At 43.6% G+C, this 16,632-nt stretch overlaps 2 protein-coding genes across 2 annotated transcripts; both read right to left on the bottom strand.

Annotated features, from left to right (window-relative positions):
• Positions 1-279: 279 nt before the first annotated feature.
• Positions 280-4,634, bottom strand: zgc:66479 (uncharacterized protein LOC327541 homolog). Its single transcript, XM_053849964.1, has 5 exons — positions 4,189-4,634; positions 2,678-3,144; positions 1,625-1,787; positions 846-1,330; positions 280-582 (listed from the first exon to the last, which is right to left on the bottom strand). The coding sequence occupies exons 1-4, from the start codon at positions 4,471-4,473 to the stop codon at positions 872-874; spliced, it is 1,374 nt and encodes a 457-aa protein (XP_053705939.1). The 5' UTR covers positions 4,474-4,634; the 3' UTR covers positions 280-582; positions 846-871.
• Positions 4,635-6,539: 1,905 nt separating this feature from the next.
• Positions 6,540-16,224, bottom strand: LOC128749759 (immunoglobulin-like and fibronectin type III domain-containing protein 1). The gene is made up of 24 exons (XM_053849669.1): positions 16,179-16,224; positions 15,780-15,839; positions 15,219-15,341; positions 15,011-15,150; positions 14,844-14,943; positions 14,657-14,708; positions 14,124-14,313; positions 13,573-13,675; positions 13,197-13,469; positions 12,765-13,127; positions 12,528-12,650; positions 12,323-12,421; positions 11,143-11,267; positions 10,946-11,087; positions 10,587-10,880; positions 10,172-10,468; positions 8,745-8,924; positions 8,543-8,671; positions 8,164-8,472; positions 8,010-8,095; positions 7,363-7,555; positions 7,010-7,306; positions 6,615-6,941; positions 6,540-6,544 (listed from the first exon to the last, which is right to left on the bottom strand). Exons 1-24 carry the CDS (start codon positions 16,222-16,224, stop codon positions 6,540-6,542), a joined length of 4,056 nt encoding a protein of 1,351 aa, XP_053705644.1.
• Positions 16,225-16,632: the final 408 nt, after the last annotated feature.

Raw genomic sequence — 16,632 nt, forward strand, 5'->3', positions numbered from 1 at the left:
GGCAAGCCTGCTTAAAAAAATGACGTTTAATTAAATGAAAAAATAATAATAAATTGAAAACAACTCATTTGAAAATTCAAGCAAAAATGTCAAATGGCATATTAGGACTTTGATGATTTTTTATGTGTCAAAATGTATTAAAGTTAAGCTTTATAATATAAAGCTGGGGAATGTTTTCCAGCATGTTTGAATAAAGCCGATGTAAAAACAGTATCTTTTTTCTTCTCATTGCCAAAACAGCCAACAATATTTTCAGCGACAGCCAACATTCAGCAACATTTCAGTTCTTTATTGAAGATTGTGCTGAGGCTCTTGCACATATTTTCCTATAGAAAAAAACAAACAAAAATAAACCCAAAACAAACACTAGCAGTAATAAACAGCAGGAAAGATTTCTTAAAAAGACTTGAAGTCATTAAGGCTGCTCGGGTTGGCACGTAAACCCTGCGTATCATTAAATCCCTGACTTGTGAGTCGCCGTTTATTCTGTACAAAACATTCACAGATTGTCAACAGCTCCGTGTGTGGTATTGCATGACTTAGTCTCCTGAAGATCCTCTTCTCTTCTGGGTGAAGACGAACCTGCGAAGCATAAGGGAGTACATCAGTTCAGAAAAGTGCCAAACCACAGACAGCAGAGACAGGAATAAGCACAGGTTATGAGCAGAAGAACTTCTCTACCACATCAGAAACTTTTAACTGTCACTGTCAAACGCTTAAGAAAAACTGCATTTTCTGCGGCATTTTTGACATCAACAGTAGAAAGGAAATGCCACTCATAATAATTGGAAAATATTTGTATGCATTTTATAATTATCAATGTTAACGGTGAAGAAAAATAAAACCTTTTGTGTTTCCATTTCCCCTGCTGTCAATGCTCCTCCTCATCATCATCATCATCATCATTCCATTCCAGTGGCTCAGAGTCCTCATCACCCTGACTCTCCTCTCGAGCTGCTGCATCCTGGACCGTGACATTCTCTTCTTCAGGTACTGACACCTCCAGTGTTTCTTCCTCATCCTCTCTTCCATTATCTGCCCGCTCCTCTTCAGAGTCTGCTCCTCCTGTTTCCTGCTCTTCTGCTCTTCCTACTTCCACCTCCTCCACCTCCTCCTGCGGCACTTCCTCTTTCTCAGGTTCGACTTCCGATTCCTCTTCCATCTCCCCCTCAGCTTCCTCCTCCTCGGCTTCGACCAGAGCATCTTCCTCCTTGTCATTTCCTGCAGCTGCTGAAACTTCAGCTTCTTCTGTCACCGTTTCCACCGCCTCCTCTTCAGCCTCCTCAGGTTCCTTCACAGCTTCAGGCACAGCTCGAGGTTTAGCCAGCAGCTACAACAAGTCAAGAATCAAGAGTCAGAGCTGACATCTCATCCAACAAACTCCTCAGTGCGAGCCAATTAGCTCCTCAGTTTATGAGATAAAAGTTCACTGCTGTTCCCGGTGGACACGTCGGACAGAAATAGTCACAGGAAAGAGAGAAAAGTCAATTAGAGCTTGTCAAGGCCGCCGTGTTCTTGTGACTGAGACAAAATGGGACGTTGCTGTGGACAGCAACTTATGCAGATGAAGCTTTCACACGCGTCTATGAATGAACGAACGCTCACGGACGTAACGTCTGGCTACCTGCAGAATCTGCCTCTGGATGTGCTCCAGCTCTGCCCAGACTTCCACGTGGAACTTTTGAACTTCAGACTTCTGCTGCAGCAGATTCTCACGAACTGCCACAATCTGTTCCTCTGAGTCTGCCTGCCGGCGCTGCTGGGAATGATCTTCCTCCAGTGCGGCTCTGAAAGTCATACAGAGGAGGAAATGGAATGCAATGTCTTTGGGGAAAAAAAAAGACATATCGACTCTAGCTCCTGTCTGTGAGCGATAGAAACTGTGTGTCTCATCTATGCCTGTATGTGAGCAGGATTAGGTTCAACTGATGCTGGTGGTAGTGTGACACACAAAGTGACACTTGTTTCCTGACACACTCAGGGAATTTCTACTTGGAGTCACAAAAGACTAGAAGGGAAAAGGAGGCAGCTTTTGCATGCTTGTTTTTGAGTGTTGTAGCAAAGCATGGAGATATAAGAGGGTTTGTCATCTGGAGAATTATCTGCACATGAGTGGACGCATTTTCGTTAAGAAATTTGAGGAGATTTTGTGGCGAAAATGACACAAGTTTACAGTACTTCAGACACTATCTTCTGACATCTCCATGTGCCGACTCAGCAGATTAGTGCACCTCATTTTAAAACTGAGAAAATAGGAAAAAATAACCATTACTTCTGAGCTTTTCTTTGTTATCTGTGGTCAAAAATACAAATCAACTATTTTTAAAAAATTATGATCACAGATTTAAATATTCAGTTACTTGTTTTTGTCCTTGTTTCTCATTCTTGTATTGAAAAATAAATACATTAGGATGAGGATTTCGTTGCGGTTTCAGGGATTGAAAAGAGGCACAGAGAAGAACAAATCTTATACATCTTCCCCCTTTTTTAAAATTTAATGCAAAAAAACTGTTCAGTTTCTTATTTCCAGTGGCACTAATTTAACATTTTCACCCCCAGTTGAGCAGACTTGACCTTATTGAGTGAACAAAAATACAGTGGCTCCATCAGTGGTGAGACGGGGTAAAAAGCAGTGAAACAAAGACTCGTGGGTATTTCTCACCGCCACACTACTGACCTGACACCAGCCACTTCCAGAGCGTTGGCCTCCAACTGAGCCTGAAAAGAGTCCAGCTGCTCCTTGACTCTGAGCGCCTCAGCAGTCTGTCCCTCCACTGTGGCGCTCAGCACAGCGACCTGACCGACGCCTCCTTCCAGCTTCGCCTCTGCCTCCGCCTGGCTAACCCTGAGGGCTTCCACATGCTGAGACAGCTCCGTGCTGAGAGCCGTCAGACCCTCCACCTGGGCCCGAACCTGCTCCATCTCCTCACTCTTCTCCTTCAGCTCATCTGGAGTCAGCGCGGTTTTCTCTAGCTCTGCCAGCCGAGCCGTCATCTCAGTGTGCAGCGAAAGCACCTGGGTGGAAAGATCAGACACTTTGGATGGCTCTGATGTCGCCAGTGCCATGTTGACTTGCTTCTGGGCCAGTGCACAAGAGTCTTCCAGAGCAGTCAGACGGGTCTCAAGGCTCTGGGAGGCGTGGAGCTGCAACACAAGTCAGGCCTTGAGATTCCAGGTGCTCAGTCAGATATTGAAGTTTCAAACACTTTTCAGCATCAGATGCACTGTCTTGTTCAACTATACAAACAAGTCTGTTTGGAATGATTTTAGCAGCTACAACACGTGCAAATGGACACGATTCTGCTGTGCTTTTATAGCCATGTGCCCATGACTTGTGTTGGAAGAACGTTTAATGGAAGACTTGAGGCAGCAAGACCGGACTGACAGACTTGTGCCTGTGCATGTTGGTCGGAACTGCCGTGCCGTGTCAAACTATTTCCAAAGGAGGAGTCACTGAAATGCAAAAAGAGGTTTTGATTTGGACTTTCCAAGTCGTACAGCATCTGACCATTTCCATAACCAAAGGTTTGTTTCTCAGGTTTTCCACAAGTGATTTCCAGCAAAGTGATATTAAAATGCGTGCTCCACAGCTTTGCATCATTCTTTCACAACTATCCTGCTCTTTCATTTCCCTCACCTCCATTTTGTTGCCATGACAACCAAAACACCACCGGAATGAAAAGTTAAAATGTATTGAAATTGTGTTCACTAAGCACTTTTAAAAGGAGCCTTTTTATAAACTGACGTTTAAAAAACATCAAAAATCTGCCCGTCCCATCACGCACTGCAACAATTTCAAGCTATGTTTACATCCTGTTTACGCTGCAGGTTTTAATAAATACACTTTTTGAGTCTTTAGCTCCGGATTCATTTGGATTTGACACGCTGCACCTTTAAACCGAGTACATCTCTGCAGCAGCATGGACTGGTGTACTGTAACCACGTCTAAAATTAGCATCTTTGACACATCACTCTCTGTCTATTATTAACAGCCCATGCCTCAGTCTCTCGACAGAGTGTTATTGACAGCTCGTGTCGCACACAGACATGACTGTGTTCTTTAAGTTGCAGTTGTGGGTCAGGGCTTGTGTAGATGACAAGCAGCCGTGATCTTGTCAGACATCCAGGGATTCACTCCACTGCCGGGGGTGGGATCTGACAAACACAGACCTGGTGGTTGAGACGCACCTTGTCACTGGACTGTCTCAGCTCTGCGTGTGAGGACTGGAGCTGGACCACCTTGAGCTGCAGGGCCTCCAGGCTGTCCGTCAGTTCTGTTAAAGTTTGGTGCTGCTGGAAACAAATCCAAAGTCCCACCAAACCGCCGATCGCCACCACCAGGATCAAACCGAGAGAAACCGTGTGACCGTGTGTGCTGCCGCCGGGACGAGCGTCCGACTCCACAACTTCAGGCTTGAGAAAGTTGTCCTCATTCTTCGGGCTCCCTTTTCCTTTCCGGTGCTTGGCGGTCATGTTGGACCCGAGGGAACACGACGTTCTGGGTGCAGGGGTGCGAGCAGCCCGCGGCTCGGACAGGCGACGAGGCTCCGGGTTCGTTTTAATGTAAGCGCTTGTGAATCAATGAATGCACGGAGAGGTCTCGAGATGTGAGGATGAGAGGAGGGGGGCGTGGATCCGAGGAGCGCGTCTGACCACTCAGGCAGCAGCGGGGGGAGGAGGGATGGGGCGGGATACAACGCTCCATTAAAGTGATCACAGCTGACCGTTGCAAATCATTTGATTTACCATTAACGAACCACTAAACTTTTTTTATTTTATGCTTTGTTTGAAAGCCTTTTAAGTTAGTTTAAATATTTATAAATAATTTATTAATTATTCAATTAATTGGTTCATGTGTAAAGTCAATGATTAAAGTCAATATAGGTCAATAAACAATGTTTTTAAAGGATTAAAAATATGTGTCAGCACGTTCCTTTTGTCAAGGAACCCATAATTGGTTTTGTTTCATGGGGCGTTATTTATTGTACGGACCGACGTGATACTCGTTCCGGATGCTACGTCACTCCATGCAAATGCGAACATACAAGCTTCTGAACTATGACTCCCCGCCGATGAGGTATTTTTGTACTATCACTCTTTACTTTTTTTTCTCTTGTCGCTTTGTTTTTTGTTGTATATAACATATATAATTGTGTTCGTGGGTGAATTATTTTAGTAATCACGGCGGAAGTGCCACACCTGTAAATGTTAATTGAAGTTTTCGAAGAAGAAGTAATATTTGACTTAAATACGTATTTAAATAAAGTACTAAAGCACAGTGGCTCTGGGGCTGAATATTGCCCATCATATCGTTAAATGTGGCCATAGGACGAGATGGAAGAGCGAAAGAAAAAACAAACAAATATAAATGTACATATACAGGAAGTCCTGCCAATAAAATAAATATGAAAATAGTCCAAGGCCATGGTCCTGACCGGAATAAGGTGGTTTGCTCTCTCCGGGTCGGTGCAGAGTTCTTGCCCCAAGTGGTGGAGTTTAAGTATCTCGGGGTCTTGTTCTCGAGTGAGGGAAAAGGGGAGCGTGAGATTGATAGACGGGTTGGTGCAGCGGCAGCAGTGATGCGGTCGCTGTATCGGACCGTCGTGGGGAAGAGGGAGCTGAGTCACAAGACGGAGCTCTGGATTTACCGATCGATCTACGTTCCCACCCTCACCTATGGTCACCAGCTTTGCGTCATGACCGAAAGGATGAGATCGCGGATCCAAGCGGCTGAGATGACTTTCCTCCGCGGGGTGGCTGGGCGCACCCTTAGAGATAGGGTGAGGAGTTGGGTCATCCGGGAGGAGCTCGGGGTGGAGCCGCTGCTCCTCCACATGGAGAGGAACCAGCTGAGGTGGCTCGGGCATCTGATCCGGATGCCCCCTGGACGCCTCCCTGGGGAGGTGTTCCGGGCATGTCCTACAGGGGGGAGACCCCGGGGAAGACCCAGGACTCACTGGAGAGATGATGTCTCCGGTCTGGCCTGGGAACGCCTCGGGATCCCCCGGGAAGAGCTGGAGGAGGTTTGTGCAGATAGGGAAGTTTGGGCTTCCTTGCTCCGAATGCTGCCTCCCCGACCCCAGATAAGCGGCAGAAGAAGGTGCCGAAGAAGGTGCTGAGTTTCTGCTTCAAAGGTTTACCTAAAACCTCCTGTTAAAAAAACTAAGTAAACATTGCGGTCACCTGATCTATCAGGGTCAAACCCTGAGATTGACCCTTCTGTTCTTATAGTCCTTGGTGAAAATCACTTTCTCTTTCTTTGTTGATCTGTGAGAGAAATTGCAGCCTTTTCATTTGCCCTCGTGGTTGAATTGTATGTCTGACCGTACAGGACGTCCGTTCCCTAAATCAATGAAACATGCTTCCTTGTTCACGTGTCTATTGGACTTGAGCAATAATTTTATTGCAGGGTTATTGGCAGCCAAATCAATAAATATTTGTAATGTTTTTGTGAGTTAGTGCTGAGCACCACAAGCGTACACTTCAAAGAGGTTAGTCGTGAAACCTAAATTGAAGATGCTCCTGTAAGAGTTCTTTCTTCATTCTAAATGGAAGAAAACAAAGAGTGAAGGATATTTTTCTGTCTCTTTTCATCGCAGTTATGTGTTGTTTACCTCTGACACTGAGAGTGGTTGAGCACTCAGCTCTTCCCAGAGCGTTTTCTGCCGTGATGATGTACTCGCCGGTGTCTTTTGGGCCGACGCGCAGGATCAGCATGGAGCAGACGCCGCACGTTTCTGATATGTAGTAGTTGGCGTTCGTGTTTAAACTGATGTGATTTCTGTACCAGGTGATGCGGGGTTTGGGGTTTCCTCTGACTGCACAGCTCATGTAGCACTCGTAGCCTTTAGGTGCAGCGTGCAGCTTCAACGGCACCACGAAGGTTGGAGGACATTTTAAATCGCAATCCTTGATGGCTGGAAGGGTCACCAAAAGCTTTTCTAGAAAATAAAACGGAGCATTCCCATGGCGGCACGAGTACAACCTCGGAATAAAAAACACCACCTACCTTTCTTCTTTTCTGTTTCCCAGGTGGGTGACTCAGAAGGTGCAGATACTCCCATGTCATTCTTGGCGTAGACTCTGAAGTTGTACTCTCTCCCAGGCATGATGTTGCACACTGTGAACTTGTTATTGAAGAGTCTGTCTGCTACTGTCGACCAGGTGCGCTTGGTGGAGTCGAGTGCGGAGATGGTGTAGTGCAGTCGGTCGTCACGTTTTTCATCTGGAGATGGTTCCCAGGTGACTGTCACTGTTCCTGGAACGTTTTCCTCCAGCTGCACCAGTCCAGGAGGCTTTGGATCATCTGTGTAAGCCATTAAAACATTTATTTCTGCTCAATAATGAGTGGATATTTATTACCGGTCACTCTGATTTCCGTGCTGAATGTCTCCTGGCCAGCCAGATTTTTCAACAAAATGGTGTAGATGCCCGAATCGGAGCGTTCTGAGGACGGGATCAGAAGTTGTGAGCTGCCATCAGAGTTGCTGACGGTGACCCTCCTTGTCACTGGCACGTTGTCCTTCAACCATCGGATCTCTGGCAGGGGTGAGGCCTTGGAATACAGTGCATTCACAGCCTTAGCAACAGGCTTCTGCAAAAGCTAGCTTGATGTTTTTTTTGTTTTTTTTCAGAAATCGTAATGAAACGCATTTTACATTTTTAAAATATGCTTTTTAAATTCAGATTTCCACATGATTTTTATCATGCCACGCCGTTGTTTTTATTGTGACGAAGGGGAAGCATTCTGCATGTAAATGAAAAAGAAGTGGACCTGAAATTGCCATAAACACCATAAATCGGCTTATGTTTCACAAAGGAATGCTCAGTGAGGCTCGCGTAAAAAGTCTTTGGTTGTGTCATAAAGCCACAGGAAGTAGAACCGGACGTTGTTAAGCAGCAATGTGTGCCACACCTGTTGAACACACTTCACTAGAGCGTTGTGTGAAGATCATTAAACACAGTCTAAATTCCCTGCACAGAGGTTTCTGAAATGTTGTCAATCTCACCTCAAAGTTTATGGTGAGTCTGACAGAGTTCCCTGCACGGACCACCGTGAAGCTGTTCATCTTCCTGTTTGTAAATTTGGGCCTCACTAGAATCATGAGAAAAGATAATTGAATGGAAATGAAATGAACGTGAGAAGCTCATGATGATGCTGACCAAGAGAGGGCATCGCGAGGACGTAGTTGGGCAGCTCCGCTGGTTCCCCATCTCCACCGTCGTTGGTGGCGATCACACGGACCCAGTACATCTCCATGGCCTTGAGGCCTTTCACGCTGTAAGATGTGATGATCATCGGCGTGGTGTTGCAACGGCTCCAATCCAGACAATCCGCAGGTCGAATCTCGACAAAGTATCCTTTAGCTTCGTCCTGTATTTCCGGTTTGTCCTCAGGCTTCGTCCAGGTTAAGTTGATGTGACTGTAAGAAGTTTCTGCCACTTTGAGACCAATAACTTTCCCAGGCGGTTCTGCAGCGAAGACGTTTTTTTTTATTCAACTGAACCCAAACCAGATTTAAAAAGAAATTCCGAGGCTTACGTTTGGGATCCCGGGCAAAGACGAACTCACAAGGGTTGCTAAATTCCCCCGCACCAGAATGATTGACAGCTGTTACTCTGAATTCATATTCCAGACCCGCCACAACGTCCTTCACTGCACATTTCTTCTCTGTAAATAAATAGCAAGACTTTAAAGTGTTGGCTTCTTTGGAATGCTAAGAACTGGGTTCCCACTGTCCCACCTTTTATCAGTTGATCCGCGGTGTTGACGACTGTCCACAGATTGCTTCCCTTCTTGCGTTTCTCTAAAATATAGCCCAGGATTTGTGAACCTCCTCTGTTGCTGGGGGCCGACCAGGAGAGGTTGATGCAGTCGTCAAAGGCGCTGACCACCTTTGGGGGGGCTGGAGGGCCTGGAAAGGCTAAAACGACGAGAGACACATGACACAGTGATGTCACAGTGTTGCAGCATGAAACACAGAGTTTCTAGAGGTTCAGAGTTTGAGGAAAATTAAACGGCTTACAATATACTTACTGCAGAATTAATCCGTTTATTTGACTATTTTAACATGAACATAATTTGTTTAATATTGCAAAATAATCCAGGCTTAACTCCACTAAGCCACCAATTCCCAGCCAAACTGGGGTGTTGATTTTTTGCCGGTCCTGTATCTTGTTTGTGTTATTGGTGTCAAATATACTTCGAGTGCAATGTTCTCAATCGGACAGCAGGGAGCAGTAGCGTACAGACGCTCACTCAGTAGCACCCAGCGGCATAGACGATGGGTAGACAATGAAAACATTGTTGGATATATATATATATATATATATATATATATATATATATATATATATATATATATATATATATATATATTGGCCTTTCTGTCTCCATAGACACAGTTGGTTTTATTTCAGTGCTTCGTTTGTATATGGTTTTTCTTTTTATGATTATTATTATTGCTGTTATTCACACATTCATTATTGGAAAAAGTGGAAATGTTTAGAATGTACAGACATCCAAATCAACCGACCTCTCTGTACTGAAAACCAAATCATTCGTTCCTTATCCCTAAACCGACCATAACATTTCCATATTTCTTGAGCATGAGAAAATGTCTGTAAAATTAGACCCTGAATTGATTCTATCGCGAAACTTCCATTTCGATCCTCCACTCATTTTTGTAGAATAAAACTAAATGTATTTGCTCACAGGTGCGTCTTGGATCTGCACTGCCTTCACTGCAAGATGAACACAAAAGCAGCCTTCGCATCATCGTCTTCCTGGCAGAACTTCTCATAGTAAGACTCATTTAAATTTTATATTCTGGACTCTGCAAAGCTTTATCATAGTTTCACTCAACAAAATCAAACAGATCTCATCAGATTCATGAAGGTTTCAGGTGTCAATTCAGCTCACTGACTATTAAAGCTGGTCTATATCGCCCTCTGCCGTTTCGTATGTGTGTGTTGGAGTGAGCCCTTCTCGATGAAAATTGTTTGAATGACTTTTGAGTTGCGTGTCGAGTCTTTGTGTTTTGAAACATGTTCCACAGTCTTCACATGAGGTAGGTTCACATTTAATTTTCAGCCGCACCTGCCTGAAGACCACGTCCATTGTGAGTCAAGGTAGGTTTCTCTTGGCTTTTGACTGGACCACCAAACTTACCTAGTTTACCAGCTTGGATCTCATCCGTCTCCATCACGTCACTGACACCCTCGGAAGTCACCGCTCTGATTCTGTAGCAATACTTTCTGCCATGATCCACGTCAGAGTCAGAATATACAGGGAGACCAGGGATTTCTCCTAATTTCCTCCAAGTGTTGCGTCCAACCTGCTGCCGCTCGATGATGTAGTTAGTCACTGGTGAGCCGCCGTCATCCTTTGGGGGCCTCCATTTAAATTCAATACAGTAAGGCAAGCTCTCTATGACTTCCACGGGCCCCATTGGAGCCGTGGGTTTATCTGGAAATTGATATATTGACAGTTTCATGTTAGCAATCTTCATATACATACCCGGATATTGATATTGTCTTAAAGCTTCATATCCGAATATTGTCCTGGGAGCGCTTCATTCGCTCACCGAGCACGACGAGGCGTGAAAGGGCCTCGACGAAGCCGTCGTCATTCTTGAGCTTGATCTTGATCTCCCCCTTGTCCTTCCGATGACACCTGCTCAGGAGCAGCCGGCTGTGACTGGAATATCTCTCAATCTTTGTGTTACTGTCATCCAGGAGCTCTTCCCCCTCTCTGTACCACTGGATCTTTATCGGTTCATGACCAACAAAATGCACTTTGAAGATGGCGTTATGGCCCACTTTTACTGCCAGAGGTTCTGTGAAGGCGCTCAGCTCCTCGGGGTTGATTCTTGGAGGATCTGATGGCACAATTCAAAGGCAGTTTGATAACAACCGGACGACTTTTTTAGACTGCACTTCTCACCTTTGACATTGACCATTGCCTCGGTTTTACGGCCGTCTGCCTCGAAGCGGTATTTGCCCGAGTGCTCGTCCTGACATTTGTTGATGACTAATTTATGGATGGCGCCTTCTTGAGTGATTGTGAAGTTGTCGTCTGGTTGTATCTGTTGAACAGAGCTGACTGAAATATCTCCATAGAAGACTGTAAATACCACTGACCTTCCTTCCGTCTCTGAACCATGCCCCGACACAGTCTTCATTGCTGAGTTTACATGTCAGCTCAGCACTGTGGTCAATGATGGCGCTGACATCGGAGAGTCCACAAACAAACTGAACCCCTGGATCTGAAATAAAGAAATGACTTTAGTCCACTTCTCTATTTCAGCCTGGACACATCCACTCAATAGAGTACATGCCGACGATGCATCAACTATACTTCTACTGTTAATGCATGGTGTGATGTTTACTAGAATAATTTTTTTGTGGATACAAATGTTTAGTGTGTGTAATGAAAACATCTTATAAACCATACATTTTACAGGATATTTAAGAATAAAAACTAGGGGAGGGATTCGATTAAAAATAAAATAATTTAATAATTGGATTTTAAGGATGGATAATTAATAATAAAATAATTTAATTAATTAGAGAATTTGTGATTAATTCATCTCAATTAATCGCAGTTTAATGGAATAAGAATATTTGCCACAAGAAGCCACGTTTTTCAAGTTTTTATATCACTTTATTTAAACTAGAGCTCTTTTCATGTCTTGATAATATTTGTATAAGAATTTCAATTTCATAAGAATTTCAAGTCCATTCAGAGTGGTGGAAACCCTGGACATTGTGCAGTGAAAAAACTCCCTGAAGCAAAGCAAACGGATGCTTTTGTTTGCTTTGGTTCAGGGATGATTCCTCCATGTTTGTTGTTGTTGTTCTCATCCTAGCTGCCACGTGTCTTGTGCATCACCAGGAACTTCTGCACTGACTTCTGCACTGACAAAGGTTCCCTGTTGTCTGGAGAGCAACTGTTCAATTAAATTAAATACATTTTTTGTTGTAATTAATCGTAAATAACTTGTTAAAGTCCCAACACTAATAATAACATAAAAATAACCATTAAAACATCATCAGAAGGAGATGTCTCGGACACTTACTGTTGTTGGCTGTTCATTGCACACAAGTACCTATGCAGTGTACAGCTCAGTTGACACTGCCACCAAGTACACAACAAGACAGTGCAGGATGTAATGACTCGCAGTACAGAGGTCATGCCTACTTCCTCTGCTTCTCGCTTTTGTTGATAATTGTGTACCGTATAAAGGGTCAGAAAAGTGTTTTTTTTTTTTTTTTTTAAAGAAAACAAATAGGTTTCTCCATCCTCAAAACTTTTACTTACCAATGACTAAGTCTTCAGTGAGTGGGGTTTGTCTTTTCCGCCTAGTTTGTGTCACAGCGCCAGTTTCATCTGCCACTCTGTCTCCACATTCGGTTGCACCTTTGAAAAGGAAGAGGTCGGTTGGCTTGTGTGCAGTATGGGAAGCCTGTCTTTGATGAGGGTTGTGAAGAGGCAGGACAGCACTCTGATGGATCAACCATCTTACCAGTCAACGATGAGTTTGAGGGAGACCCAGGAGGGAGTTGCTGTCCTCCTGGATCAGTGCTTTGATTTGTTTTAAAAAGTTGGCTGTGGTTCAAATCTTCATCCTCCAAAATGTCACCTTGTTCTGTGTGGATGAGACACGTGAGAAGCATCAGACATGTTTCCTGATGAAATGTAGTTCCTCGGGTTTCAAAACAATATAATTCCAAGAACAAATTCTTGTTGCTATTGACTTTACCTGTTACCTCGTCAGAAGTATCTTGACCGAACGTGACTCGCTTCTGCCTCTTCTCCTCACCGCTTGACACCAACTCCGAAACATCAATGGTCTGAACTGTTCCGTCGATGAGGATTTTGATGTTTCCGCCCTCGATGGCTCCCGTCTCAGACAGCAGCAGGGCCATCATGAGATCAAGTTTGCTCTTGTCTCCATCAGGTCCCATGGCTGGGTCGAATTTAGCTTTAAGACCCTCAATCATCGTCTCCATTTCTTCTCGGTTTTTCAGCAGCTGCTGTTTGGCCACCTCCTCCAGGTCAATTCCTCCGGCTCCCATCGCAGATCTACATGTCTTCTTTCGGGCAGATGGGTCACCACTCGCAGCTTACAGAGTAAACATGACATTTTGTGTCTGTGTCATGACACTGATGGATTGCAAGCTTTCCTTTTTACCTTCAACTATCAGCCAGGCGCTGCAGGATGTGCTTCCAGCCACAGCCGAGTAGATGCCTTTATCCTGCAAGGTGCAGTCTTTAATGAGCAACCTGTGGATCAGCTTGTGGTCAGACACGGTGATGCTGTATTTCTCGCCGTCCTCCAGATCGATGCCCTTGCTGCTCCATGAGATCCTGCTGAGCGGGCGAGTCAGGACACACTCAAACAAGGCGTCATCTCCTTCTTCAGCCGTGATTTCTAGAATTTTGATGACAAAGTCCACATTGGGAACTGCGTGAAGTTAGAGGAGGAAGATTATTTTACTTCAATTACATCATGCATTTTTGGTGAATTGTTCGCAGGGATTAGATCTTTAATCACGACGAGCACTTACAGTTATTCTGCGCATGAAGAAAGTTGAGCTCTTCAGTGTCCATCTGGCTCAATACATCGATCAGGTTGACGTCCTCGATATTCTGGAGATTCATTTTCGTGTTCTTTTGAAGGAGTTTTTTGAAAATTAAACTCTCCGCACTTTCTCCATTCTTAATGCAGCTTCCATCCGTCGACCTCAAGTCACAAGGGGCGATTCCTTCCTGGCGAGTCCGTAGGAGTCAAACACAAAGTTAGATTTATGTGTTGCAATGGGGTGGTTTCTTGTAAATAGTTCAAACCACCTGCGATTTTATTTATGAATGCGCTGAATATCTTTCATGATATCAGCTTCATATTTTCTAAATGTATTCTATGCTTACCAACTTATTTATAAAACCCAGGCTTCGTCAGAATTATGAAGCATTAGCTTGTTGAAATGTATTTTTTAAATAATGTAGAGGCAGAAATCAGGCAACGCGAGACAAAAACACCCAACGATATGTGATATCTGGTCTGTATATTAATGAATTAAAAATTGGATTCCAGAAGCTGGTGCATCAATAGCAATACCTTCCTCTGGTTTTGAGCTCTCTTGTTCGTCCTCTTCTCTTCGAGGTTTTTTAGAACTGTGTTTACATCCTTGACCCCAAATTCTTGACAGATTCTCTCATAATCCGCCTTGTCGGCGTTCAGCATCGCGTCCCAGAATTTCTCATTGCTTTCTGCACTGTCCGTCGTTGCTTGGTTGTCCTCCGTTTTACTGCGGGTTAAATGACAACTATGAGTCTGGAAAATCATATTTTCTTTTCAGTTGTCAAAGCTATTAAAGGGTGGTGAAGACTCTTGGATCTAATTCCTATTGCTTCCCAAGCTTTGCATGTAAATGAATGAAGTGTTGCTCAGTGTGATGGGATTGACATCAGGGGCGGACTGAAGGTGTTTTTTGCACTAGGAGCTGTAAAGTTTCAACAACACCAGGTGGACTGCAGCAGTGGAATGTGCTCCTCGTGATAGCTGCGGTTCACGTGAGAATTCCCTTATCATTGTGATTCACTGCACATCTGTGAGTGCCTGCTGTTGCATATTTATACAGCTTTACTTACTCCACTTTCGTCTTCCGTAACACTTTTCTGAAATCTGATTCAACTGCCAGCTCTGAAAGAAAGCAAAATCATTCTGTTTACCATGATTTTGTTGAGGATGAATCTTTTTTGAATTCATTTGTATTTATATTTTGGACACAAAAGGAACAAAAATATTCTCACTGTCGTTCTAATCTACTCAACACACCATGAGTCACATGTAGCGCCGCGTTGCAGACGGCTTTCCCAAATTCATTTGCAGCAAAGCATTTGTACGTATCTGTCTCACCTGCCGACACACTGTTAATCTGGAAGACAAGACAGATGATGAAGGAAAAAAAAAAGAATAGATTTATGCATGGAAAAGGAACGAACCTTTAATATATATTCGCCAGTGGATTTGTCAAATTTAGTCTGGAATTTTGTCTTGTCTGAAATATTTCCTTTCACTCTCTTCCATGAAACTTCTGGTTCTGGGTTGCCAGTGACCACTGCCTTGAAGATAACGGTTTTGCCTGGAGGAGTCAAACATAGCAAAGGTTGCTTTTCTGGATGAAAGCTGTAGTTATGAGGGGAAACAAACCTTCTTGGACTGTCATAGGTTCTGGTGCAGACTGGAAGTCTGGAGTGCTTTTCCCTTCTGGAATATTCACTAGATACTGCGTGATCAACACCCCGGGAATTTTTGATCTCCTCCGGATTGCAGCTGAAAAAATGGTTTGTTTAATATTTGCATTTTTCTACCAGCAGGTTAGATGTGTTTCAGTAAGAACTCTCCTCTCCATGAGGGCGATCAAGGACTGCCTGCATGTCGTAAAATGACGTGTATTTTCATTACCTATAGATGGTTTTTCCTTGTAAACGATTTGTGTAGCAAATGTATGTTAACTGTAGCAACCATAATGATAATAGTCAGGTAATTTCCCAATATGGTTCCATCTATGGAATATAAATATAAATAATATAAAGAAAAGCAACTTGATTGTTTTGCATTCCATCATCACTACTTTAATAAGTAATAATGGCTGGATAATGAAACATATTAAGCCACAAGCAGCATATTTTTAACGTCACTTTCATCTCTTTGCGTAACGCTTCAGAATAGAAAGTGACCCCTATTGGCAAAGCAAAGGTCTCATTTTACCTGACTTGTTGCCTGAGACTTCATTAAAATGTTGGATGTACTGATGAACAAGGGAATAACCTGCGAGGAGCAAAGTACAAAAACATAATTTCCAGCAACATTAGACGAACACTTTGCAAGAGCGTTATGTGTTTTCGGAAATTATAGTGCAGTACTGCTAATTCATGGTTCACTTGAAACAATGTGAGCCTCTGGAGAGTGGTGAACTTGTGTTCTTGTTGGAGATGGTGTCCCACTTGGTGTGGTGCATATAGCGGCCTAAATAAAGACAATGTTGTGTGCAAAAAAGTTTTATATAGCAAGAGTGTTTATCACCCACATAAGGGAATGGCATGCATTCAAGACTATGAAGAAGTATGTACGCTGCTGAAGCAGATGGAAAAAAGCAAAGTACTGTACTTTGTCTGGCCGTGTTGCGACCGGTTCCATTTGTCTTTTTCCACATCTTGATGAAGTTTGTGCTCTAAAAGGGAGACATAATACACATGTACACATGTCATATCAATGTATTTCCATGCACAAAATGAAAGAATGTAGATCAAAAAATATCGGTCAACACTCCCCTTTGATGAAGGGAGCACTTGAGAACTTCAATATATGCTCCAGGAAGAGTTAATATTGGAAAATATATCTTCTTTCTTGTATGTTTAAAAATGTGATCCCAAGTCACATGAATATAAGAATGGAAACAAAGGACGGGGTGATGGACTTGAAGTGGAAGCTAAAGTTAGCCTTGACCCTGCACTGACTTCACAGGGTTCTGCATCATCTGTCGGTCCATTCTTAGAAGTCAGTTGCTTCTTATTAGAACACTCAATAACAAGTCAGATCAGCTGCTCATGATGAGCACCAA

This window comes from Synchiropus splendidus, chromosome 18, assembly GCF_027744825.2.
Source record: "Synchiropus splendidus isolate RoL2022-P1 chromosome 18, RoL_Sspl_1.0, whole genome shotgun sequence".
Taxonomy (NCBI): domain Eukaryota; kingdom Metazoa; phylum Chordata; class Actinopteri; order Syngnathiformes; family Callionymidae; genus Synchiropus; species Synchiropus splendidus.

Bases quoted from the DNA above. Each gene is read 5' to 3' on its own strand.
- zgc:66479 (XM_053849964.1), bottom strand. From the start codon at position 4,473: ATGACCGCCAAGCACCGGAAAGGAAAAGGGAGCCCGAAGAATGAGGAC. The intron at 1,788-2,677 runs GTCAGTAGTGTG...TATGACTTTCAG, and splicing joins CTGGAAGTGGCTGGTGTCAG to AGCCGCACTGGAGGAAGATC. The intron at 1,331-1,624 runs GTAGCCAGACGT...GACTTGTTGTAG, and splicing joins TCCAGAGGCAGATTCTGCAG to CTGCTGGCTAAACCTCGAGC.
- LOC128749759 (XM_053849669.1), bottom strand. From the start codon at position 16,224: ATGTGGAAAAAGACAAATGGAACCGGTCGCAACACGGCCAGACAAA. The intron at 11,268-12,322 runs GTAAGTAAAAGT...TCTTTATTTCAG, and splicing joins CACTGAAGACTTAGTCATTG to ATCCAGGGGTTCAGTTTGTT. The intron at 8,096-8,163 runs GTCAGCATCATC...TCATGATTCTAG, and splicing joins CCTCGCGATGCCCTCTCTTG to TGAGGCCCAAATTTACAAAC.